At 40.1% G+C, this 25,660-nt stretch overlaps 1 protein-coding gene across 1 annotated transcript; it reads right to left on the bottom strand.

The window, feature by feature from the left end:
* Positions 1 to 1,105: 1,105 nt before the first annotated feature.
* Positions 1,106 to 25,660, bottom strand: LOC111674043 (whirlin-like). Its single transcript, XM_023432933.1, has 4 exons — positions 25,554 to 25,660; positions 8,610 to 8,915; positions 5,975 to 6,053; positions 1,106 to 3,984 (listed from the first exon to the last, which is right to left on the bottom strand). The coding sequence occupies exons 1-4, from the start codon at positions 25,638 to 25,640 to the stop codon at positions 3,842 to 3,844; spliced, it is 615 nt and encodes a 204-aa protein (XP_023288701.1). The 5' UTR covers positions 25,641 to 25,660; the 3' UTR covers positions 1,106 to 3,841.

Raw genomic sequence — 25,660 nt, 5'->3', positions numbered from 1 at the left:
CTGTTCAGTTTCGTGGAATCTTGCGCTTTTAAAATGCAACCACTGATTGCCATTGAGGAACTTTCTGCCTTTAGAGAAAATACTTTTGAGAAGGAAGAAAAAGCTTGCCCAGCATTTGGTAGAATCTGGTAACGAAATCGGTGGTTACATGTAAAGAACGCTCGACTGCCCCGGCAAAACATGGACAAATGTATATTTAAGAATCCTCTAATATTTATACAACTTTTACAAAATCTAAATTTTCGTTTCGGCAAAGACTCCACGCGGGAGAAGATTGCATTCTATTGTCCGAGGAGCTTTTTCTTGATTTCATTTAAAAATTCCAAGAAGGTTTTTATGAAATAGATCATACATCATCAAAGGTGTGACGTTGGTATAAGCGCGTCGGGCAGTAGAATGCAATTTCGAATTAAGAAACGAAACTTATTTTTCATAAATCTTTAAACATGCACGTTGTGACAGCTTTCTTCCTGCTTTTCTTCTTCGTTTCTGTTCCCACACATAACACGGGATTTCTTGACTTATCCACAAATTACGGGAATGGGAAAAACGTTTTCACGGATTAACAAAACCATGATGACAGGATAGCAATGGATTACGTCGATTCAATACAATCGTTTAGAAATTGGAAAATCTTTTTATCCAGTCAAAATGTCCTGTTAATTGCATGTCACATTATTCCCGATTTTAGAACTATCATTGCGAGTCATGGGCATTCGTGTCTCGAGATTCCCGAAAAATTGCTATATTATAGAATAATAGCAACCATTTTTAAAAAGCATTCATATACTCAATGTTTGATTTATTTCGTTGACATTTTTATCCACTCTTTCCTGCTTTCTGTCCATTGATTTACCCATCGTTTCACGACTGATCACGACTCGCAGATCATACAATTGCACCCAGCGAAATGCACTTTTTCACATATTTTCTTCAAAATACTACACGCGTTTTCATCATCACCTCGCACATGCGCACGAGCGCATGTGCACGTAGCTTTAAAAGTAATTAGCAATTCCACTATGAGACACCTCGTCGATAATTAATATTACATTTAATTATATTTCCGGGANATATTATATATATACCTTTTAAGCCTCAACAATTCCCAGTTTAAGTCTATAATACATGCGAAATAGGAAGGAGCGTCGTAGTGCCCCTTTCGATTGCGCTCTCCGGCATCCTTTTTATTACTAAAAAGTATGGAAACTGTATTGCAAAGGAGAACACAAAATGATGAAGAATGCAGAAGAAAATTGGAAAAGAACTATCGTAACTTAAAGGAGCAGCGACGACATCTCCTTGGAGTCCTAAATCGCCATAACAGATTAGTCAACAGTGAAACCTCCTTAAGGGTGCCGACGACGATCTCTAATGATCTCGCGCTCGCAAATCGATCCTGTCGATCTCGGATCGATAAATCTGCTCCTCTGGATCGCGCGAGATCGCGTGTCTAATTTGGCACGGTGCACGCTCTCCGACATTGACTTCGTTTCTAATACTGCAGGACATATATTTCGAGGAGGTCAGTGGATCGGCCGATCGATCGATTAGCTGATTTCATGATTTTCTTATTTATCGAATCCCTCCGAAGCGGCTGGCGAGGTCCTGAGCGCAACTTAAGCCCGAGAATCGGGCCTCGCTCTGGCCTTTACTTCGCCTTTCCTTCCTCGTTGCTCTTTCTCTTTTATTCTACCTACGTCCTTCGCCCTCTCTTCGTGTAAGGGATCGATTAGGGTACGGACATATTTGCATGCGCATTCCCACCACCAGGGCCAGGATTAATGGATGACTCCTCGAGTACTCGTTGGGGTACCAAGAGGGCAGCATCCGAGTTATCGGAGAGTTATCAGCGGCTGATACCGAAGAAATATTATCTGGATCCGTTTCCATAGTTTTCCCTTTTTCTCCTTTCGTCTCTATCTAGGATTCGTCTCTCAATTTTCGCATTCAGGCTTGCCTCGACATGGACCAATGTTTAAGGTTATCGCCCGAAAAGAAGAACGGTTCTTTCTCCAGACATATCTCGTTATTCGGGAGTTTCCTCGATTTCGGAAAACTTCGCACATCCCGTTAAAGCTGAGAAAGATTTCGTCGAGATCCCCTTTCCTGGGTTTGTTTTCTTAATCATCTCGGAAGGGTACTCCCGAGAAGAAATTGTCTTCTCCTGAACTGATCTTCTCCTCGCGGCCTTTTATGAGCTCTTCCGGAAGGTAATCATCCTCGTTAGATCGTTCTCCCCCTTGAGCCCCTATTTAGCAAAAAACCTCGTAACATTTCTTTTTTTCTTTTCAATTTCGAGGTTAGTCCCTCCTCTTCCCTTCGCCACGACGTATTTCAGCCAATCGAGTCCCTTTTTGTAGCGAATTCTTCGCGTCCCTTTTTCTTCATTATTTCCCTCTTTCACCCTGCAGCCAGGATTCTTCTCGGAATCCCTGTTTCACGAGAGACTTGTTAAATCTCCGTCAAAGAACCCTTCCAGAAACTCTTACTTAACACATTCTTCCCCGTTTCTTCATCATTCCATCTCCTGAGGTAATCAACCGTCCTCCCTCTTCGCTTTCTCTTCTGTCCTCCCTTTCCTCCCTTCCTCTTTAATACGCTTTCTAATTGTTAATCCAACCTCAACCTTGCTACCATATTCCTCCTCGTCTTTGTTACATCGTTTTCTACCCACGATAAACATTTCCAGAATTCCTTCATTTTTTAGACTCTTGACATCTCGTCCTGTCTTCTCTTGTCCTCCCTTTCCTCTCTTCCTCTTTAACACGCTTTCTAATTGTTAATCCAACCTCAGCCTTGCTATCATATTCCTCCTCGTTTCTGTTACATCATTTTCTACCCACGACATTTCCGGAATTCCTTCATTTTTTAGACTCTTGGTATCTCGTCCTGTCTTCTCTTCTGTCCTCCCTTTCCTCTCTTCCTCTTTAATACGCTTTCTAATTGTTAATCCAACCTCAACCTTGCTACCATATTCCTCCTCGTCTTTGTTACATCGTTTTCTACCCACGATAAACATTTCCAGAATTCCTTCATTTTTTAGACTCTTGACATCTCAACCTGTCTTCTCTTCTGTCCTCCCTTTCCTCTCTTCCTCTTTAATACGCTTTATAATTGTTAACCCAACCTCAGCCTTGCTACCTTATTCCTCCTCGTTTCTGTTACATCGTTTTCTACCCACGACATTTCCGGAATTCCTTCATTTTTTAGACTCTTGGCATCTCGACCTGTCTTCTCTTCTGTCCTCCCTTTCCTCTCTTCCTCTTTAACACGCTTTCTAATTGTTCATACAACCTTACTACCATATTCCTCCTCGTTTCTGTTACATCGTTTCCTATCCGCGACGAACATTTCCGGAATTTCTTCATTTTTTACACTCTTGACATCTCGTATTGCCTTCTCTTCTGTCCTCCCTTTCCTCTCTTCCTCTTCAATACGCTTTCTAATTGTTAATCCAACCTCAGCCTTGCTACTTTATTCCTTCTCGTTTCTGTTACATCGTTTTCTACCCACGACATTTCCGGAATTCCTTCATTTTTTAGACTCTTGACATCTCGTCCTCTCTTCTTTGCAGCCTGCCTTCTACTTCTAGCGTTCCTTCGAGTTCCATCGCGCTATTCCATTAACCGCTATCCATTATAGGGCAGCGCAAATAAGTTAACCTTGTTTCCTCTTCAGGTTATTCTCGTTTGCTCTCCTTCGATTCGCCCCATTATCTCTCCGTACACTTTCCTCTTGAATTTCTTCGGTAATCCAGCTACAGTTCTTTATACCCTCCTTGAACGCCTCTTGGTTCACCGAGTTAAGGCGGTTCCGGCTCGGAGGTGGGAGATTCCTGCTACGCTTCCAAAAAGATTAGGGCCGTCGGCTTCGGTTCCAAATTGCTCTTCTTCGCCTCCACCACCAGAAACTCGATTTCGTTGCGATCTCTCCGTGCAAACGATTCGGCGATTAGCCTGGCCACCTCCTGATGATGCAGCCCTGCAATGGAGTTTACACGGTTAATCGCAATTTCCTCGAAGTCACGTTAAAAAAACATTAAACGCTAACATAAAGGAATCCACTTATATTCGAAAGTTCTAAGGCTCCTTTTCATAACGCGACTCTTTATAACACATCTCTTTATAATGCAGCTCCTTATAAGGTGAAGTGAAACCCCTCTCAAATCAGTCGATTCAAATAAGACACTTTTTTTTAAGGGTATTGGATTGAACCGTCTGAAAGTTTGACACATGACTCGTTAGCACCTAGGAATTATCCTGACATTTTCAAAATTTGGGTTTTTGGAAAAAATCGTTCAACTTAACCCAGACCAGAACCAAAATGGCGTCGAGCTCTCATATTTCGATCAATATACAATTATCGAAGGCTCTGATATGAGAAACGAAAGGGTCAGGACAATTTTACGACAATTTAGAACACTCTGGTAATTGAGAAACTCGTATTTGAACGGGATAAAAGCAAAACAAGTGTTTTATGCGCTTCTATGCCAAAACGATGGGAATACGCGGTCTCAGAGTGAAAATTTAGTTGACCTGGAAATCACAGATGGCGCAGGGGGTCCTTCTGCAGTCAATTAGGGCCCCAGAAAGCATGAATCCAGAGGATTTCTGGAGTTTTACTTGGACTTCTTTATAATTATTGTACAAAAACGACAGATGGAGTATGCCATTTAGTACAATACCCAATATAATTCGACACAGCCGTCGATATAAAAACGAACGTCGACAACGTATGTGTTTAGAAAAATTTTCTTTATCGACGTCGATGAAGTTCTTCGACGTGTTTCACTTCACCTTATAGGGCATTGTTTCATATTGCGGTTTCTTATAACGCGGTCAGAATTGCGATATATCTTGCAATAAATCACCTTATTGTGTAATTTACCCCCACTGTATTTCATTTTATTGCAGGGATGAAAGAGAAATTTATTTTCTTTGCTTTATATCTCTGTACTCGCGCATTCCCTGTTGTTATACGGAGGTATGATGGATGCGATTTTTAAACAGTAGGTATTATAGATATCGATTGCTGTTGCAGTGGGCGAGCTCGAGACAACAATGTCTCACCTTCGATACATTTAGAATAAGTGGTAAGGTGAAGTGAAACCCCCTTCAAACAGTCGATTCAAATACAACACTTTTTTTTAAGGGTATTGGACCGAACAGTCCAAAACTTTGACACATGACTCGTGATCATCTAAGAATTGTCCCGACATATTCAAAATTTGGATTTTTCAACAAAATTTGTTAACTTAGCCCAGACCAGAAACAAAATGGCGTCGAGCTCTCATATTTCGATCAATATACAATTATCGAAGGCTCTGATATGAGAAACGAAAGGGTCAGGACAATTATACGACAATTTAGAACACTCTGGTAATCGAGAAACTTGCATTTGAACGGGATAAAGGCAAAAAAAGTGTTTTATGCGCTTCTATGCCAAAACGACGGGAATACGCGGTCTCAGAGTGAAAATTTAGTTGACCTGGAAATCACAGATGGCGCAGGGATCCCTTTGCAGTCAATTAGGGCCCCAAAAAGCATGAATCCAGAGGATTTCTGGAGTTTTACTTCGATTTCTTTATAATTATTGTACAAAAACGACAGGTGGAGTATGCCATTTGGTCCAATACCCAATATAATTCGACCCAGCTGTCAATAGAAAAACGAACGTCTGCAACGTAGGCATTTAGAAAAATCTTCTTTATCGACGTCGATCAAGTTCCCCGATGTGTTTCACTTCACCTTAAAACACAAAAATCGTACTCGAACGTCCTTGTTTGATTGCTTTATTTATTTGCTGGAATATAGTTATTATTTCCGCGTATTATGTAAATTTAAGCAAGCCTCCTTCCGAGGCACGGTACCTCGTTTTAAAGAGAAAAAAAAAAAAATCATGGTTGTATCGAGTGGAATAATTTGTGGATCCATTGTACGGAGTTGAGAAAGAAAACTCTCGAGGTACGTACCTTCGACCTTGTGCCCGTCGACCTCCAAAATTAGCTGACCCACTTCGAGGCCACCAGCTTCGTACGCTGCTCCGTTATCCTGAAATTGTATATGTGATTTTTATTCCCGCTATTTTTACCACATTATTTTATCAGGAATAATTATGAATAAATGTTGCGCGAATGATTCGAGAATTCGGATCGCGCGAAAATTTCCTATGACCGAACTGGAATATTAAGGATACGATCGTTTCGCAATAAATAAGCTCTCGCGTGGATCGAATCCTATTTCCGGAAATCTCCTGCGGAAATTGACTCGTCCATCCGCGGAACTTCCTCCCCTAGTTATTTATTTATCGAGGCTCGCGGTATCCTGTCTGATCATTCATTTCCGTGGAAACAGACGCTTCTTCGGACATTTATAGGCATTTCCGGCCGCCAGACACTGGGAATCTCTTAGATACTTAACATCCTACATTTTCTCATTCTTCCTATTTCTCCGCACATAAACACATTCGTTTGGAATCTTGATCACTCTCAAGATTTCTGCTTGATCACCCTACTTGCTCATTCCCTAGTAGCACAAAATATTTGTCCTATATTTTCTATATATTTAACGAATATTGTACATTTTATAAATATTTAGCAGACATGTGAAATACTTGCAAAACGTTTACTTTAGAATATTATCTGCTCACCCTACTTGTTTATTCCCTAGTAGCACAAAATATTTGTCCTATATTTTCTATATATTCAACGAATATCGTACATTTTGTAAATATTTAGCATACATTTGAAATATNTATGTCATTGAGATTTTCAATAAATAATACATATATCTTCGAATGAAATCTACAGGAAATCTTAAAAAATCTGTCGCTTGAGATATTTAGTAAAGATTATAAAGAAATAATTAGAAATTCTTCTGTGCTACTGGGGTTGATGCCATTTTTCCCATTTTACCGTATGTCTTACAAAGAGACATTCTCAAGTGTCCGCCGCCGATTTTATTGATTTTAATATATATCGAAGAACACAAAAATCTAAGAGACACGTGTTTTTTTTATATCTGCAATGGTCCACATTTAATGGGTGAGACAACCCCCCAAAGTTTGGTGAGAATTCGATTTTTGTTTTAATTTTCGTAGAAGCAGTGGAGAGATTTCGACGAAACTTGGCATAAACGTATTTTGTATAAGAACGCTGAAAACACAATATTGTTCAAGAATGCTACACCACCTCAAGGGGGTGAACTACCCTTCAGGCGAAATTGTTTTGTAATATCTATTAAACGAGCACTCCTGCTTAAGTTCCACTTACGCCATGTGAGTGCTAATGGAAAATGAGGAAATACGTGTTTCTTGCTTTTTCCAATAAACATTTATACATCGGTTGAAAACAATGGATGTAGGTGGTATATAGGTATATCCCGACTATTTTTAATGGGTTATATCGTGACCAATTCATTGTACATAAATCGTGTGGACGTGCTAATTTATCACAATGTCGTTGGTTTTGATAACATGCAATTATTTATAAACAAATTAAAGAAATAGTTTAAGAGACTGAAATTGTTTCGCAACAGATTCGATGACGATGTAACCCAATAAAGATAGTCGGGATATACCCATGCACCACCTACATCCATTGTTTTCAACCTATGTATAAATGTTCATTGGCAAAAAGTAAAAAACACGTACTACCTCATTTTTTTGTAAGCAATCACATGGCGTAAGTGGAACTTAAGTAGGAGTGCTTGTTTAATGGATATTGCAAAAAAATTTCGCCTGAAGGGTAGTTCACCCCCTTGGGGGGGTGTACCATTCCTGAACAATATTCTGTTTTCACCGTCCTTATACAGAATAAGTTTATGTCGAGTTTTGTCGAAATATTCTGTTTTCGCCGTCCTTATACAGAATAAGTTTATGTCGAGTTTCGTCGAAATCCCTCCTCTGCATCTACGAAAATTAATATAAATATCGAATTTTCGCCAAACTTTGGGGGGTTGTTTCACCCTTAAATGTGGACCATTGCAGGTAAAAAGAAACACGTGTCTCTTAGATTTTTGTGTTCTTCGACATATATGAAAATGAATAAGATCGACGGATCGGCGGATAAGGCGGCGGATACATAGAAATGTTTCCTTGGTAGTAGACCAAGTATTTTTTCAATATTATCCGCCGAATACATTATAAACGTTTGAAAGACATTTAAAATCAAAAACATACTTTTTGCTCCCATAACGACATAGCGGACACCATACGAAGTGTCCGATAATAATCGTGAAATAAAATATATTTTTATTATACGTTCATAAATTAGAAAATATAATTTCTATATATGTTTATAAATTATTGAAACTGAATATGCCATTGAGATTTTCAATAAATATTTCAGATATCTTCGAATGAAATCTACGAGACATCTTAAAAAAATCTGTCGCTTGAGATATTTATCAAAGATTACAGAGAAATATTTAGAAATTATTCTATGCTACTAGGGTGATAACGAGAAATACATTTGGCGAGGGATGCAGCCGAGTTTGGCGAGTCGAAAAGAAAAAGCCTCCCACGCGTGTGTTCGCGACAGTGAAAAATGTATTTGGTGCGAAGCGATCCCGAGTTTCGCAGCTCTGTAAAATAAAAAAGCTGCTCACGTGAATGTTTATGATCCTGGGAAGGGGGTGCTTGGTGTTGGCGCCACCCTCGATGGCGATGCCCAGGATGGACTTGGTCTTCTTGACGGTGATCCTGAGGTTGCCTTGGTGGTCCGGTACTATCAGGGCGGCGTCCTCCTCCCTCCTCTCGGACATCTCGTTCCTGGACAACCGCTGGGCACTGTGATGACGTCTGGGAGGTCCTCCGGAGCCGACGCTTCCGGTAGTCCCACTTCCGGATCCGCCCTCCTCCAGGAGCTGCGCCTCCTGCATGTCGAAGCTTCGCGATAACTTGTGCGCGAGTTCCTGCAAACATTTTTCGGAATTTCCATCTCGATGGGCACGCCCATGCTCTAACCATGCTCCTCCCGGGTCCGTGCAGAAATTCCGAGGGCGGCCGCTCCTTTTCGAAAATTCGTCTCCATGTCGGCGATTTTTTTACCAGCCGAGTATTACGCTCTTTTCCTGCCTCCCAGGAGTATCAACCTGATCCATGGATTCGGACAGACAAGATTCATTTTCTTCTTAACGAAATATTTGGTGGTCATATCGGGTGCACGATTATGCGAATAGCATTGTACGGTCAAACCTGTTTTTGTGCAGTCTTTTTTTATGCGATTTGTTTTGTGCGATTTTTTTTATGCAGTATATTACTATCGGGATTTTGTTGTGTCATTAACACTAGGTTTACGGGATCCGTCAATTTGACGGAATTCAAACTTCAAAAAGAAATACCGAAAAAACCATAGCATTAATTTTAACCATTTTTGTATCGTAAATTAATCATTTCATCCAAAGAATTTGTACACACAGTTATTTTTTCCTAAGCCTTCTAATTATTAAAATCTGTATGTAGTATACCTATCTCTACGAAACCCGTCAAATTGACGGACTAGCTAATTTCATAAACAATCCATATATATTTGCTTCGTTGCAGAGAGTGTAAGGCGAAGATGAGAGTGAAAGTTTGCATTGAAAGTGGAGAAATAGAAGGATCTTCGGATAGTGAAGAGGGAAACTTCTTGAAAGGGTGTCGTAGCAAGAAAAGGATGCGCATTCATTCTAGTTCTGACTCCGAGGATGAGAGGACGAGCATTCCAATCATTTCCGTGATAATTTTTAAAAAAGGACTTTTCACTTATTAATAATTCATTTAAACGTAAAGCCTAGTGTTGTTTAATCCAGACTTCATTTGAATGAATCGATTTTTTAAAGAAAATCCGTGTTTTCGTTTACCCGTCAATTTGACGGGTGCTCGTAGAAACAGGTATATAAAAAACGCCCGTAAACCTAGTGTTAATAGGAATGTAATCGAAAACACGTCCACGTTATCATCAGAAATCATTGCGCTAGCACATAACATCTGCGGAGAAGGTTTTCACACTTTTAGCGAAAATGATCTTATCGAAATGATTAAGGACGAAACCATAACTGATACTGACATTCTCAATAACTTAAGAGCAAATTGGAAAAGCATTCTCTTAAAATAGATAATTCCGAAAGAAGTTTGAAATTCCAAAAAGAGCTTCGATCGTGTATATCTGCCTATCGCGACGTTTACAAGCAGCTGATCAAACGACCGTCGTTGCAAAACTTATCACCGACTACATGGTAACAAAAAATAAATCAACTCTAATATCTTCAAGTGAGGAAAGCGATTATGAACCAGTTTATCGCAAGAATATACGCGTTTCGGACTACGACGAGTAGTATCGAATTATGTAAATTTTGAAAATTTCTCCATGTTTAAAATGAGAAAGAAAAATTTCTTAAAATATTTCCACGTGTAATTTAATTATTTATTTTGTTTGGAAAGCACTTTCTCGCTATTTCGGAAAGCTTTGATATATTTTCAGAAATAACAATTTTTAAAAATATTTCCACGTGTAATTTAATTATTTATTTTGTTTGGAAAGCACTTTCTTGCTATTTCGGAAAGCTTTGATATATTTTCAAAAGCTTTGATATACTTTCAATAGACTTTTATTATTATGCGGTCCCTCTCCACCGCATAAAAAAAAATGTTCTTTAATATGTTCTGAAAAATTATTTGGTATAGCTATTTATGAAGTTTCTGAATCCTTTTTTTCTGCGGTTTTTTTTTCTGCGGTCCCTATCTACCGCACAAAAGAGGTTTGACTGTATAATATTTCGACGCGGGAGAAAGAGGTGTTTCCTTCGACTTGTAGGAAGTAAATAATTCAGCAGAGAAGATTAGAGAAGAAACGAACACGGAAACGATGTTCGTCCGCGTTCTATATAAAAAATCTAATTTATTCACTTTCTCTTCGCGATGCATTCTAAAGGGGACTAGAATCATTAAAAGCACAATTAATCGCATTTTATGATGGCAATCGACCAGTACCGAGTTAATTTTCTAAGAAAAATCGATTCCTTGGATTGTACTTGACCATCGGTCAATAGAGGTAAATCAACTTTATCCTGCATCGTGCATGATGTACATCCGTATGACGAGGGATGGTACCAATTATAATACCAAAGTAATTGATAATGATGTACATCCGTATGACGAGGGATGATACCAATTGTAATACGAAAATAATTATTTGGAAGTGTTATAGAATTTATAGAATCTTCTCAGTGGCGTTTCCAAATGTTCTTTCGTTTCGACGAATTTCCGAAAGATCGAGCAGTCGACAATGTCGCGAAAGCACGGGCGACGATATTTCCCTTGTGAATGCACCTTAAGAGAGCACATGGCGAAGAAAGTCGACCATGAAACGAGTTTTCATACAGTCCCTCCGCTCTTTTTCCAACTTCCTCTTTCTCTTTCTTCCCGCTCTATGGCATCTCCGGCGACTTGTTTTTTTTGCGAGCTATGTTTTAGCGAACGAAACCAAAAGGGTAGTAAACATTTAATTTAATAATGTAATAATAATTTAATTTAGTAATTTAAATTAAATATTTAATACTAAAGGATAGTAAACATTTAATATCGCGACAACCCCATTGATGAGGTCTCCGGAAATACGAGGAACATCGTCGCCTTCGCTTTTGCGGATGCTGCGCTCATCCGAGATGCATTCCGATGCATCCGGATCAAGCAAATGCTTGCAAGTACTCTTGGCTGCCATGTGCCATTGCATGGAACATTTAATCGAGCCAAATAAATATCCAGTTTACATTTTTTCATTCCTTTCGATAATTAATTTCTTTGACGTAGAAAGAAGAGGATTAAAAATCCTTTGGAGGTAATTCACCTCGAACAAAAATTCACGTCGTTTGTACATTTTCGAGTTTCGAGAGTCTACATTCATTTCCCGGCTTTTTTCTTTCTATTTTGTTGTTTATTAATACTATATCTTAATTGGTCAATTTTTCAGGAGCCTTTTCCGAAGCTACGGCTCTCGGGAAAAGTTAGCGAAGAAATTTTCACGGAAGCTTGTCGATAAAAACTGGAAAGGAACAAGAGGAAGGAAGCTTGCTTCTCATTTTGCTTCTTTTTGAAGATTTCAAGTAATTCCGGTATCTTAAAATCGCTTCGCTATCTGCTCCACTTCAGGAGAAATTCATAGCGGTCACACGAACTTGACCACTCTGAATGTATAATTTTTCCACACCCGTACTTTCACTGCATAATTTATGTTTTGTTCTTTTTTTTTCACGCGTCGGTACGCATTCAATTATTGTAAAGAAAGTGATATGCTTTCCCCGAATCAAGAAGTCAAATGTGCAGCCGAAGGAGAAACGATTTATCGGAGCAAGAAGACGTACGCGCTTCCTCGTCTTCAGGATAATTCACTTCCGGTAGATTTATTTAGCTCAACCAAACTTTTTCCTCCGCAAGTGCACAAGTGTACCTATAAATATAGATAGATATGTATAAATATATTGAATCATGCTTGCATATAGGCTTAAACAGTGGGTGTGGTGGTGCTCGGAGAGTGGTGGCGGTGGTGGTGTCGCGATTTATTTAGTCAATTATTTATTTAGACAATTCTACTTTATCCCTCCCTAAATTCACTCCCAAGGTCCCCTTTTAACCGAAGGAATTTTCGTTCCTTTTTTCTTTTTCTTTTTTTTTTCTTTAACAGAGATAACAAAGAGGGAATTCAAGGGTGCGAGAACGAAGCCAATGGAAAATTGGAGTCTTGCTCGAGAAACCCGGAAACCGAATTAATTCTCGGTGTCACATGGGGGGTTTCCTCTCGTCCATCTCCCGGAAATAGGGGGCGAAAGTGCGGGAAAACCGACGGAAATCTCTGGAAAACCACCCGCAGAGAAACGGGGGAAATTGGACAGGCGAACGGAAGAAGAGGAACGAAACCAGGCCCCATCTCCTTTTCGATCGCGCAAGGATCTCCGAAATTTCATTTCTGGCAGGATCTTCCAAATTTAATTTCTGGCAGGATCATCCAAATTTCATTTCCGGCAAGATCTTCCAAATTTAAATCCTCGCAGGATCTCCCAAATTTAATTTCCCACAGGATCTTCCAAATTTGATTTCTGGCAGGATCTCCCAAATTTCATTTCTAGCAGAATCTCCCAAATTTCATTTCTGGCGGGATCATCCAAATTTCATTTCCGGCAGGATCTCCCAAATTTAATTTCCGGCAGAATCTCTCAAATTTCATTTCTGGCAGCATCTCCCCTTCCGTGGAGACGGAAAAATCATTTAACTCGTTATTCTAGCGGTTTCAAAACGACAATTTTCTGCTAAAACAATTTACGTCATTCCAAAAAATACCCTACTATCAAATTATATTTGGATTTCTGTAGATACATGAAAGAAATATTAATTTCTCGTCCTTGCATAAAATAGAAAAATTATCAAATTCACAGGGAATGAATCCTTTAACCGTTTAATGCGTTTAATAAAAATAATTCAAGAAATGTAATTTAAGAAAAGTGGAAGGGTGGAAACAAGAGTTGAGGAAATAATAGTCGACGTGCTGAATCGATTATCGACCACTGGTTCAAAGATTTCTATGGCACTTGACGTCTAAAAAGAAGTGCAAATGCTCGCGATCGACCCCGAGCCAATTATCTAATGACTGCGACAATTACTTAAGGATGTCCTCGGTATATGGAAGATATTAAGGATGAAGGTGGGGCATCGAGAAAGGATCGAGGATTTTCCCGGCCTTCCAGTTTTAAAAAATGGGTTCGCCCTGATAAAAGCTTGCGCATCGATTATTTAACATCTAAGACTGCTACTAATTAAACTTCGAAACTTTTATTCTAGGGTCATTCTGTGAACTGTGAGATATGACGCATGCCAAGACATCTAATATCGTGCTGAGGATATATTAATAATTGTATATATATACACATATATCTACATATATGAATATATGTATATATGTATAAAACGATGTATATTTCTCTATATACCCATACACGGGCGTCTAAAAAGTAACATGTGCAAGACATCTAAAAAGACACGCACACACTTGCTATATTAACTATCTCTAACTCTAGAGTAGATAATGGCCGTCTTCGGTAAAATAGAATAAAAACAGTGAGAAAGAGAGGGAGAGAAAAAGTGGGCGCGTGAGTGGATGAGAGAGACAGAGGAGAGATGTCTAAGTCATGCCAAATCGCCATTTTCCTCGATGGAAATGCCGGGAAATCGAGGAGCCGAATAATTCCCGGCCGACTTCAAAGAGTTGCCGCCCCACGATTCGGAGCAATCTTCAAAATGGTTGTGCGTTTCGGAGCGTTCTCCAAAATGGATATGCAATTGGGAGCACCGTAAAAACGTTATTGCGTCCTTGAAACGGATTCGCCGGATCCTCCTAAGTGGATATGCCACATGAAGACTTCTTCAAACCAGCACAACAATTTGAACCGTTCAAAATGGCCGTGGATTAGACTTAAGATTGAAAATGGTCCCCCACTTCCAGAATCGAGCATTCGATCGTGAGTGCCTCGGAAAATTGGAAATGTCCTTCGATGTGCTCATTTCTTACAGCTTGCCAAAATGGCGGTAAACTTCGAAACGTTCAAACGCTGCGAAGGATTCGCTAAAATGCCGGCCGAATTCAGAGTATTTTCTCAACGCTGTTCTTGGACTATTTACCGAAACGACGTTCATACGTACTTGATGTGCGTAAAACTCATTTTAATGTGTATCTATCCGAAGAAACGGGACGTATTCCAAAATGGCACATTACTCGAAAGCGTTCTTCAATTAAATCGACTATTAGGTTGATCAATATGACCATCTTCTTCAACGGCCTACTTCAAAATCCGCAATTTCGCATTAAACGATCTAATATTTCCTCGTACGTTTGTCCAAGAAGAAATAAAAAGTTCAATTGGAAATATCGTTTATTGAAAGCAGCTTGCTTCTATTATGTATAGATTGCTTCACAAAGCGGCCAAAAGTGGAATGACTTCGGTAGCGTTTGCACTGTCCAGCGTTCTCCAAAATGGCGGCCTTGCCGAGAACGTTCCTCGTGGTGGTGTCGGTGCAAATGTGACTCTCTCGGAAAAAAAAAAAACGTGTGAAGTGTGAAGAAGTGGGGAAAAGAAAGAAGTGTGCAGGAGTTTTGAATGAAAAGGGAAAAAACAGAGAGAGAGAGAGAGAGAGAGAGAGACTTACGAGGGGCCTGGCGCCCCAGTACCAGGATTTGACCCGCTGGGTGAGACCACCGAGGAGGTGGGACCTCCAACTACCGAAACCTCCTACACCTCCACCCTCCGAGCTCCTCTCCTCCCTTCCTTCGTCCTCATCTTCCGTATCACGATCGCGATCCCGATCGGATCTCCTCCCGTTACCGAGCATCTCGGCGTCGCTTACTTCCTCGCAAGCGCCGTCGCTCTCCTGGCACAAGAACCCCATCAGCAAACAAAATGGCGGCAGAGTTCTTAAAAGCCCTTCCCTTGCGTCGCTCGATTCCGGAAAATCGAGGAAATGTCTCCCTTTTTTCCCTAGCCTCGATTCTCGCGGATGCTCTCTTATACTCCGTTCGCATCGACGCAGCAATTACTGTTACATGTCAAAATATACGCATCGTACATCGAATCTCACGCTCGGATTGACAATACACCTGAAAGAGTCGCTATTCGCTCCAGCTTCCCCCAGCCAAAATGGCGGAGTCCGCCTTCTAAACTTCTCCAATTTCAAAATTGGCGACATGTCTCCCCTTTTTCCTTGGCCTCGATTCTCGCAAATGCTCCCTTATACTCAGTTCGCATTGACGCAGCAATTACGGTTGCATGTCAAAGTATACGCATCGTACCTCGAATCTCACTCTGGTATTGGCACTACACTTTAAAGAGTCGCTATTCGCTTCAGCCTCCCCCAGTCAAAATGGCGGAGTTTGTCTTTTAAACCCCTCCAATTTCAAAATTGACGACATGTCTCCCATTTTTCCATAGCTTCGATTCCCGCGGATGCTTTCTTATACCACGTTCGCATCGACGCAGCAATTACTGTTACATGTCAAAATATACGTACAGCGAATCTCATTCTGGTATTGACAATACACCAGAAAGAGTAGCCATTCGCCCCAGCCTCCCCCACTCAAAATGGCGGAGTTTGCCTTCTAAACCCCTCCAATTTGAAAATTGACGACATGCCTCCCCTTTTTCCCTGGCCTCAATTCTCGCAGATGCTCTTTTATACTCAGTTCGCAACGACGTTGCAATTTACCGTACTTTACTATTTCATCTCAAAATATACGTACATCGAATCTCATTTTGGCATTAGCCATACACTTCAAAGAGTCGCCATTCGGCCCAGCCTCCCCCAGTCAAAATGGCGGAGTTTGCCTTCTAAACCCCTCCAATTTGAAAATTGACGACAAGTCTCCCCTTTTTCCCTGGCCTCGATTTTCGCGAATGCTCTTTTATACTCAGTTCGCAACGACGCAGCAATTTACTGTACTTTACTGTTTTATGTCAAAATATACGTACATCGAATCTCATTCTGATATTGGCAATACATTTGAAAGAGTCGCCATTCGCCCCAGCATCCCCAGTAAAAATGGCGGAGTTTGCCTTCTAAACCCCTCCAATTTCAAAATTGACATGTCTCCCATTTTTCCATAGCTTCGATTCCGCGGATGCTTTCTTATACCATGTTCGCATTGACGCAGCAATTACTGTTACATGTCAAAATATACGTACATCGAATCACATTCTGGCATTGGCAATACCGTTGAAAGAGTCGCAATTCGCCCCAGCCTCCCTCAGTCAAAATGGCGGAGTTTGCCTTCTAAACCCTTCCAATTTGAAAATTGACATGTGTCTACTTTTTCCGTCTTTGACGCTAAATACCTATAGACATATCAATTTTACTTGGTTCTTCGGAATTAGCTGCTAGACTTATAGTCGATCAACGAATCGATTAACCGATCGGTAGACTCTCCTGGAGAATCCGGTCGGCGAGTAGCGAGTGGCAGAACCGGACCGGGGATTCGTTAATTCCATACACACGAGGCGTCGTTACTTCGGGGAAGTATCCGCGACTATGACGTCGTAAACAAAATGGCGATCCCAAGAACCCATAAGAGTCCTGCCCGTTAAAGTGGGGGAAGACCGTTAACATTAGAAAGCCGGGCGCAAACGATCGCGTAAAACTCCCGATGGGATCTACTCGGCTTCGACTCGCCGCGATTCGCGGATCGCTGATTTTAACTCGCCGATCGCGAACCGATCGCTAAGTAGACTGTAAACATCGAGATATTAATATTTACGCGATCGCTATACCGGACTCTGCCGTAAAGAAACCCGGTGGCCTTCGCGCATACGTACGAATGCATTTGGCGCGGAACTCAATCGAGTTTCGTGATCGCGAGGATTAGCATCGTGGGAAATGTTAACGTTGCTCCCAAAAGTTTAAATACTTAATTAATCCGAATCTCTGTACACGTCGCAAGAAATGTATTAATGTATTCTGTATAACGTTTATTAACATAATTTTTTTTCAGGCTTTCGATTGATGAGAGTCGGACGTGGGAAGAATCGATTCCTTAAGGTGGCATGAAAGAGTTAGGTTACATATATCTCAGAAGTCAAATCGTAGGAAAAAAATATTTTCCGAATTGGGGGTACCGATTCGTTTCAAATTTTACCACGGGAATATGAAGGCCCTAAAGTAGGTCTTGACATGAAATTTCATTTTGGATCAAAAATTTATTTATTTATCATGGATTAGAACCATGGCGTGGTCCGGGCACGTTTTTGATGTTTTACGCTTCTTCGAGACTTAAAACCGAAAATGAAGGTTTCAGGACCTAGCTCGAACAATTTACAATTCCGTAGAAATGGAATATTACAGAGTAAGATGAGAAAATATGGAAAATACTTTCACCAACGATTGCAAGAGAATGCTAGCTTGTCTCGAAGCTAACACGTGTTCTTAGAGCATACATTTAGTTGCAGCTAAACGTCACAGATGGCGACGTTGGTCCTAAACAGTCGTTAGAATCATGCATACACGGGATTTCGACAGTTTTACATCGATCTCTTCATCATTACTTTACCGAAATGACATATGGGACGCTTCAGTTCGTATAATTATCAACGTAGACTGTAAAACACTTCAGCATAAATATAAATATCGGTAACGTGACGCGCCAACTTATGTTCCCACTTGGATATTCAAAATGATAATACCACCGAAAAGGGTATAAATGAATTTATCGATCTCGATTAAATTTCTCAGCGTCTTTTATATAATCTTAACTCAAATTAAGTAAAAAATTGTTTAACATAACATAAATGATAATGATAATATGGAAAATACTTTTACCAACGATTGCAAGAGATTGTCTCTTGCTTGTCTCGGGGCTAACACGTGTTTTTAAAGCAAAGATTTAGTTGCAGTTAAACGTCACAGATGGCAACGTTGGTCCTAAACAGTCGTTAGAATCATGCATACACGGGATTTCGACAGTTTTACATCGATCTCTTCATCATTACTTTACCGAAATGACATATGGAACGCTTCAGTTCGTATAATTATCAACGTAGACTGTAAAACACTTCAGCATAAATATAAATATCGGTAACGTGACGCCCCAGCTTATGTTACCACTTGAGTATTCTAAATGACGTTCCCACCAGAAAGGGTATAGATGAATTTTAATTTATCGACCTCTATTAAATATCTCAGCGCCTTCCATATCACCTTAAAAGAATAGAAGGGCTCTTCAGGATTGCTCTAGTTTTTCTTTCCTATTTTTAACCACTTCCCTAATAGTTGCGCCTTTTAGTAACCTCCTTTACATAACAGGGGAAATAATTCCCGCCTGCGTGGAGTTAATTGATTGTAAAATCGAGTTCCCAGGCAGGTTCCAAGAAAGTCAAGATGTCGCGTTTCCGCGCCGGTGGTTCCGGTTCTTTGAGCGACGAATCGTTGCGACAGGTCGAACTTTTCAATCGATTATCCGGGTTTACGGACCGGCGACTAAAGTCGCCGTGATAACAGGAGTGTCCCCTTAAAGTTTCATGGCGGGGAAAAGTTTCGGCTCGACTCGGACCTAGGGTGAGCCGATAATAATTGACCTAGATAGAGCGAGTCGCGTCATAAAACCACGAAGTCTGCCGTTTCGCCAGAAAATGGCCGAAGATAGGGCGGATACGTGCCTCGAAACTTTCTCCATGACCTGCATTAACCCCATTACGTGGACGCCCGGCATTTATGAGTTCCGAGGACTCGGTCGATCCTCGGAAATCGAACCGGGTTCTTCTTCGGCGGAAACCGCAGCCCAAATTTCCGCACACATTGACGCGCATAAGATGATGTGCTGCCCGGCTAGTTTGTTGGGCAGTTGTATGAATCCCAATTGTTTTTGCAAATAGAATTGCAAAATAGGATGTTCATACAACTGCTTACGTGAAGAAGGAATGTACACAAATAAAGTGAGACTTGTCGCGAAGAGAACAAAACTTGATTTTATTATAATATTAAATATATGAATGACTTGTTGAATTGTGTCAGCGTTTCGCGCGTGAATATCGATAACAGGTACAGAGGCGATGGTGAAGGCTTACGAGAGATGAGAAACTGTGCTGAATTTTGTCAGCTCTTCACGCGTGAATATCGATAACAGATGCAGAAGCGATGGTGAAGGCTGACGAGAGATGACAGACTGTGCTGAATTCTGTCAGCTCTTCACGCGTGAATATCGATAACAGATGCAGAAGCGATGGTGAAGGCTGACGAGAGATGACAGACTGTGCTGAATTCTGTCAGCTTTTCACGCGTGAATATCGATAACAATTACAGAAGCGATGGTGAAGGTTTACGAGAGATGAGAGACTGTGCTGAATCCTGTCAGCTCTTCACGCGTGAATATCGATAACAGTTACAGAGGCAATAGTGAAGGCTTACGAGAGATGAGCGACTGTGCTGAATTCTGTCAGCTCTTAACGCGTGAATATCGATAACAGTTACAGAGGCGATGGTGAAGGCTTACGAGAGATGAGAGACTGTGCTGAATTCTTTCAGCTCTTCACGCGTGAATATCGATAACAGTTACAGAGGCAATAGTGAAGGCTTACGAGAGATGAGCGACTGTGCTGAATTCTGTCAGCTCTTAACGCGTGAATATCGATAACAGTTACAGAGGCGATGGTGAAGGCTTACGAGAGATGAGAGACTGTGCTGAATTCTTTCAGCTCTTCACGCGTGAATACCGATAACAGATGCAGAAGCGATGGTGAAGGCTGACGAGAGATGACAGACTGTGCTGAATTCTGTCAGCTCTTCACGCGAGAATATCGATAACAGGTACAGAGTCGATGGTGAAGGCTTACGAGAGATGAGAAACTGTGCTGAATTCTGTCAGCTCTTCACCCGTGAATACCGATAACAGTTACAGAGGCGATGGTAAAGGCTGACGAGAGACGTTGAGTTCTAGCGAGAGACGCAGACTGACTGACTTGCAGAAAAAATGCAGGATTCCTCCGCCGGTCGAATTACATTTTTTAAGGAGGTGATATTTCTTACATAGCGATTGACTGACTGATTTTAACACATTGCGTATGGCACTCTGCTCGCTCAATGCGCTACCAGGGCCCGCGCATTTTTGAACTTGTGGCCGGGTTACGAGATATCTCGTGACTCGGCCGCAACGTTCGGCTTGCTAAAAACGAGATATCTCATGACCCGTGTTCTCGTGATCAATGTGTTAAGAAGGGCGGTTAAAAACGAATAGTCAGCCTCGTGATTGGTCGATAGCTGTCCAATACGGTCGGGTGAAAACGGAAAATTTCTAATTGCCGTGGAGATGGAAAAACATGCTGTATGCCCGTGTGCACGTTGCGCGCACGTGTTAGCGGTAATGTTAAAGAAGGTATGACGGTAAAGAATAGGGACGGTCAACCCGAGAAAATTCTAAATAACCCTAAACCTTCGCGATAGGGCGTACGGGGCAATATAATCGTATCGTAGAAAACTAAAATTTACAAACGGATTTCGGAGTCAGGAAATTGCTAAATTGATAAATGGTCCGATGGGCCCAAGCAGCCAGTTAGTCCCTTTCTGAAATTTCTCTGACATTTCAATAGCCGCGATGAATTTAAATACATGAGTGTCGCGCACGGAACAGATGATACGAAAGACGCTGACAAGGAAACATTCCCAAGTGTCCGCCCCCGATCTTATTGATTTTCATACATGTTGAACAACACAAAAATCTAAGAGACACGTGTTTTTTTATATCTGCAATGGCCCGCATTTAAGGGGTGAAACAATCCCCCAAAGTTTGGCAAAAATTCGATTTGTATAATAATTTTCATAGAAGCAATGGAGGGATTTCAACGAAACTTGGTATAAACGTATTCTGTATAAGGACGGTGAAAACACAATATTGTCCAGCAATGCTACAACCCCCCAAAGGGGTGAACTACCCTTCAGGCGACATTTTTTTCTAATATCTATTAAACAAGCACTCCTACTTAAGTTCCACTTACGGCATATTATTGCTCACAAAAAATGAAGAAATACGTGTTTTTTGCTTTTTGCCAATTAACATTTACACATCTGTTGTAAACAATGAATGTAGGTGGTAAACGGGTATATTTCGACTAGCTACATTGGGTTATATCGTGACCAATTCATTGTACATAAATCTTGTGAACGTGCTAATTCCTCAAAATGTCGTTGATTTTCATAACATGCAATTATTTATAAATAAATTTAAAATAAAGTTTAAGAGACTAAAATAGTTTTGCAACAGATCCGATGACGCAGTCATCACCCGTTTCCAACTAGTAATACAATCTCCTTGGTGAAACGGTAAAATTTGATTTTTACTGTTTTTACGAAAATAGAATTAGCGATATTCGTTGTAGCATTGCTAGACAATATTGTGTTTTCACCGTCCTTATACAGAATACGTTCATACCAAGTTTCGTCGAAATCCCTCCACTACTTCTACGAAAATTATTATAAAAATTGAATTATCACCAAACTTTAGGGGGTTGTTTCGCCCCTTAAATGTGGACCATTGCAGATATAAAAAAACACGTGTCTCTTAGATTTTTGTGTTCTTCAATATATATGAAAATCAATAAGATCGGGGGCAGACACTTGGGAATGTTTCCTTGTGAGAAACTTAATCGACGTCGATAAAACAAAATTCATCTATACCCTTTTTGGCAGTAGTGCCGTTTTGAATACTCAAGTGGGAAAGTAAGCTGGCGCGTTCCGTTACCGATATTTATAATTATGTTGAAGTCCTTTAGAGTCTCCGTTGAGAATTACTCGAAATGAAACTTTCCATGTATCATTTCGGTGAAATAATGACGAAGACATCGACGAAAAACTGTCGAAATCTCGTAAATTCATTATTCCAACGACTGTTTAGGATCAACGTCGTCAAAATCCAACTTTTGAATGTGTCAGGACAATTCTTAGATGATCACGAGTCATGTGTCAAAGTTTCGGATAGTTCGGTCCAATACCCTTAAAAAAAAGTGTTGTATTCGAATCGACCGATTTGAAGGGCGTTTCACGTCACCTTAAAAGACTCGGCCATCTGAAACCAACTAAATTTCTGCGCAAATTACACATCGAGAAAACTTTTCTCGCATATAATCGCGCTTCGATTGAAAGTTTTTCATTCAGATCTCTAAATGAACCGTACCTACTGTACAGTGATTAATGTTGCTAGATTTTTAACCGTGTAAACACATCTTTTTTATGATGATAAACTCGCATTTGAACGGGATAGAGCCAAAAAGAGTGTTGTATGCGCTTCCATGCCAAAACGATGGGAATACGAGGTCTCGGAGTGAAAATTTAATTGACCTGGAAATCACAGATGGCGCAGGGTGTCCCTTTGCAGTCAATTATGGCCCCAGAAAGCATGAATCCAGAGGATTTTTTGAGTTTTACTTCAATTTCTTTAGAATTATTGTACGAAAACGACAGGTGGAGTGTGCCATTTGGTACAATACCCAATATAATTCGACACAGCTGTCAATATAAAAACGAACGTCGGCCACGTAGGCATTTAGAAAAATCTTCTTTATCGACGTCGATCAAGTTCCTCGACGTGTTTCACTTCACCTTAATATGAATGAGATTACCATTTTTTTTCAGTGGATATACGTACACATATATCGATTCGCCGACGGTGACGTTTAATTCGATCGGTCTGTTCGACGGTGGCAACCGTCGTCGTTAATTCGCTCCTTGTAAACGGATAGTAGGACAAGAGGACATTACGAGATTGAGTCTGGAAGTCGAGTCATTAAGTCACGGTAGAGCGGTCTTAAAGTTTCACCAACAATTAGTCGGAAGAAGGAGAAGTTTGTCGACTCATTGCAGAAGAGGCCCAAGCGGAAGTGGAACGTCCAACTTGTCTGCCCATGGAAAGGTGTTCCTGGGTCGATCACCTACTCACCCATTTGTCAGTTCTGGGTAAAATGGACAGCCATGAGTCATTCGGATCGTGACTCAAGCGCCGAAGGTCGACCAGACACCTATCCAATAATGGTGGACTCTTTTCGGATTTCGAGTGGTCAGCCCGAATTACGGCCACTTGGAAAAGGTTTCCATTTTTCGGGAAAAACGACACAGCCTATTTTATTGTTTAACACTAGGTTACGGTTTACTACAATTTGACGGAATTCAAACTTCGAAAAGAAATACCGAAAAAACCATAGCATTAATTTTAACCATTTTTGTATCACAAATTAATAATTTCATCCAAAGAATTTGTACACACAATTATTTTTTCCTAAGCCTTCTAGTTATTAAAATCTGTATGTAGTATACCTATCTCTACGAAACCCGTCAAATTGACGGACTAGCTAATTTCATAAACAATCCATATATTTGCTTCGTTGCAGTGAGTGTAAGGCGAAGATGAGAGTGAAAGTTTGCATTGAAAGTGGAGAGATAGAAGGATCTTCGGATAGTGAATAGGAAAACTTCTTAAAAATGTGTCGTAGCAAGAAAAGGATGCGTATTCTTTCTAGTTCTGACTCCGAGGATGAGAGGACGAGCATTCCAATCATTTCCGTGATAATTTTTAAAAAAGGACTTTTTACTTATTAATAATTCATTTAAACGTAAAGCCTAGTGTTGTTTAATACAGACTTAATTTGAATGAATCGATTTTTTAAAGAAAATGCGGGTTTTCGTTTACCCGCCAATTTGACGGGTGCTCGTAGAAATAGGTATATAAAAAACGCCCGTAAACCTAGGGTTAAATGTGCATTTGACCCGGTTCAATTCGCTGGAAAAATTATATTTCGGGCAGAAAATATGAAGTCGAGATTCCTATAGGTTCTCTGTCACAATTTGAAGTTGTATTCTTCGTAACTGGACATCGTGGACAGAATAAAAAAAATGCATTAATAGTTTCAGCATGGAGGTCATCATGAAAAATCATAAAATGTGGAAAATAAAATTTTAATAATATTCCTTGATTAGTGCAATTTAAGGCTTATATGTATTTAAGAAATACTTGTGTGCGATTTGCCAGTATATTACAAAAATTCATACGCCTACCAATACGTTTGGAATTATTTATAGCCTACCTCTCCTTAAGAAAGTGCTAAAAAATTCGAAAGGAGGGAATATATTACATCTCAAGGACTCGTCGGGATTCATAGGATTTGATGTTTCTTGTTTTTTCCTTAAAAAAGGTGTTCAACATCCCCTGTATTTTTACAAGGTCTTTCACAACACTCTTCCTTATTAATTCCTAATCAATGATTCAAGTAAATAGGATGAAAAAACATATTTACATGTCGAGAATTCGATACCACGACACCAGGACCAATTTGGCAAGATCGTGTTAAAAAATCATCCTTAAGGTGATATGATGAGGTCATTCTATATACATAAAGCGTGAAAATACTTATAAAACTTTTCTCCAAACAGGGTGCATCAAATAATTTGAAACTATAGCACGTGATTATGGAGGCCCTAAGGAAGAACGCGATGTTCGTGAAATGTCATTTTTCACTAAAAAATGTGGTCTTGATGAAATTTCATTTTTAAAAAAACCTTTCACATAAATTTTTTAATTTCACACGAAATTTCATTATCAAAAAATGCTCGTGAAATTTCATTTTTCAAAACAATGAAATTCCCCGAGCATCACGTTCTTCTTTAGGGCCTTCCTAATCAGGTGATAAAGTTTCAAATTATTTGCTGGATCCAATTTGGAGAAAAGACTGATCAATCTTTTCAGGTTTTATGTATATAAAATGACCCTTTCATATGTACCCATAATTATGAAAGTGGTCCAAGTCATATATTTTTTCTTTCGAAATTACATTGAATTAATTTAGTTTGAAATAATGTGGCGTGAAATAACTGATAAACTAATATTTTTCAATTTTGACTTAGATCACTTTCATAATTATGGGCACATATCACCTCAAATCGCTATACATCCTGCGTTTTCAACATAAAATGCCATCCCACCGGTTCGATTAGAAGTTCTTTCGCGACGCGTCTCTTTATCAAAGACTGGAGTAGATTAAGGGGGAAAAAAAGCGTATTACATGTCGAAGACTCGAAAACACGACGCGGGGACTCGCGACGTCGGCGAGGACCCTGAGGACTGGTTCGTTCAACGTACTCGGCATCATCCATTGGGTCGACAACTTGG

Source organism: Orussus abietinus, unplaced genomic scaffold (genome assembly GCF_000612105.2).
Source record: "Orussus abietinus isolate OABI.00-Male unplaced genomic scaffold, Oabi_2.0 scaffold492, whole genome shotgun sequence".
Classification (NCBI taxonomy): domain Eukaryota; kingdom Metazoa; phylum Arthropoda; class Insecta; order Hymenoptera; family Orussidae; genus Orussus; species Orussus abietinus.
The sequence above is the reverse complement of the archived record's forward strand: the minus strand, read 5'-3'. Positions and strand labels throughout refer to the sequence as shown.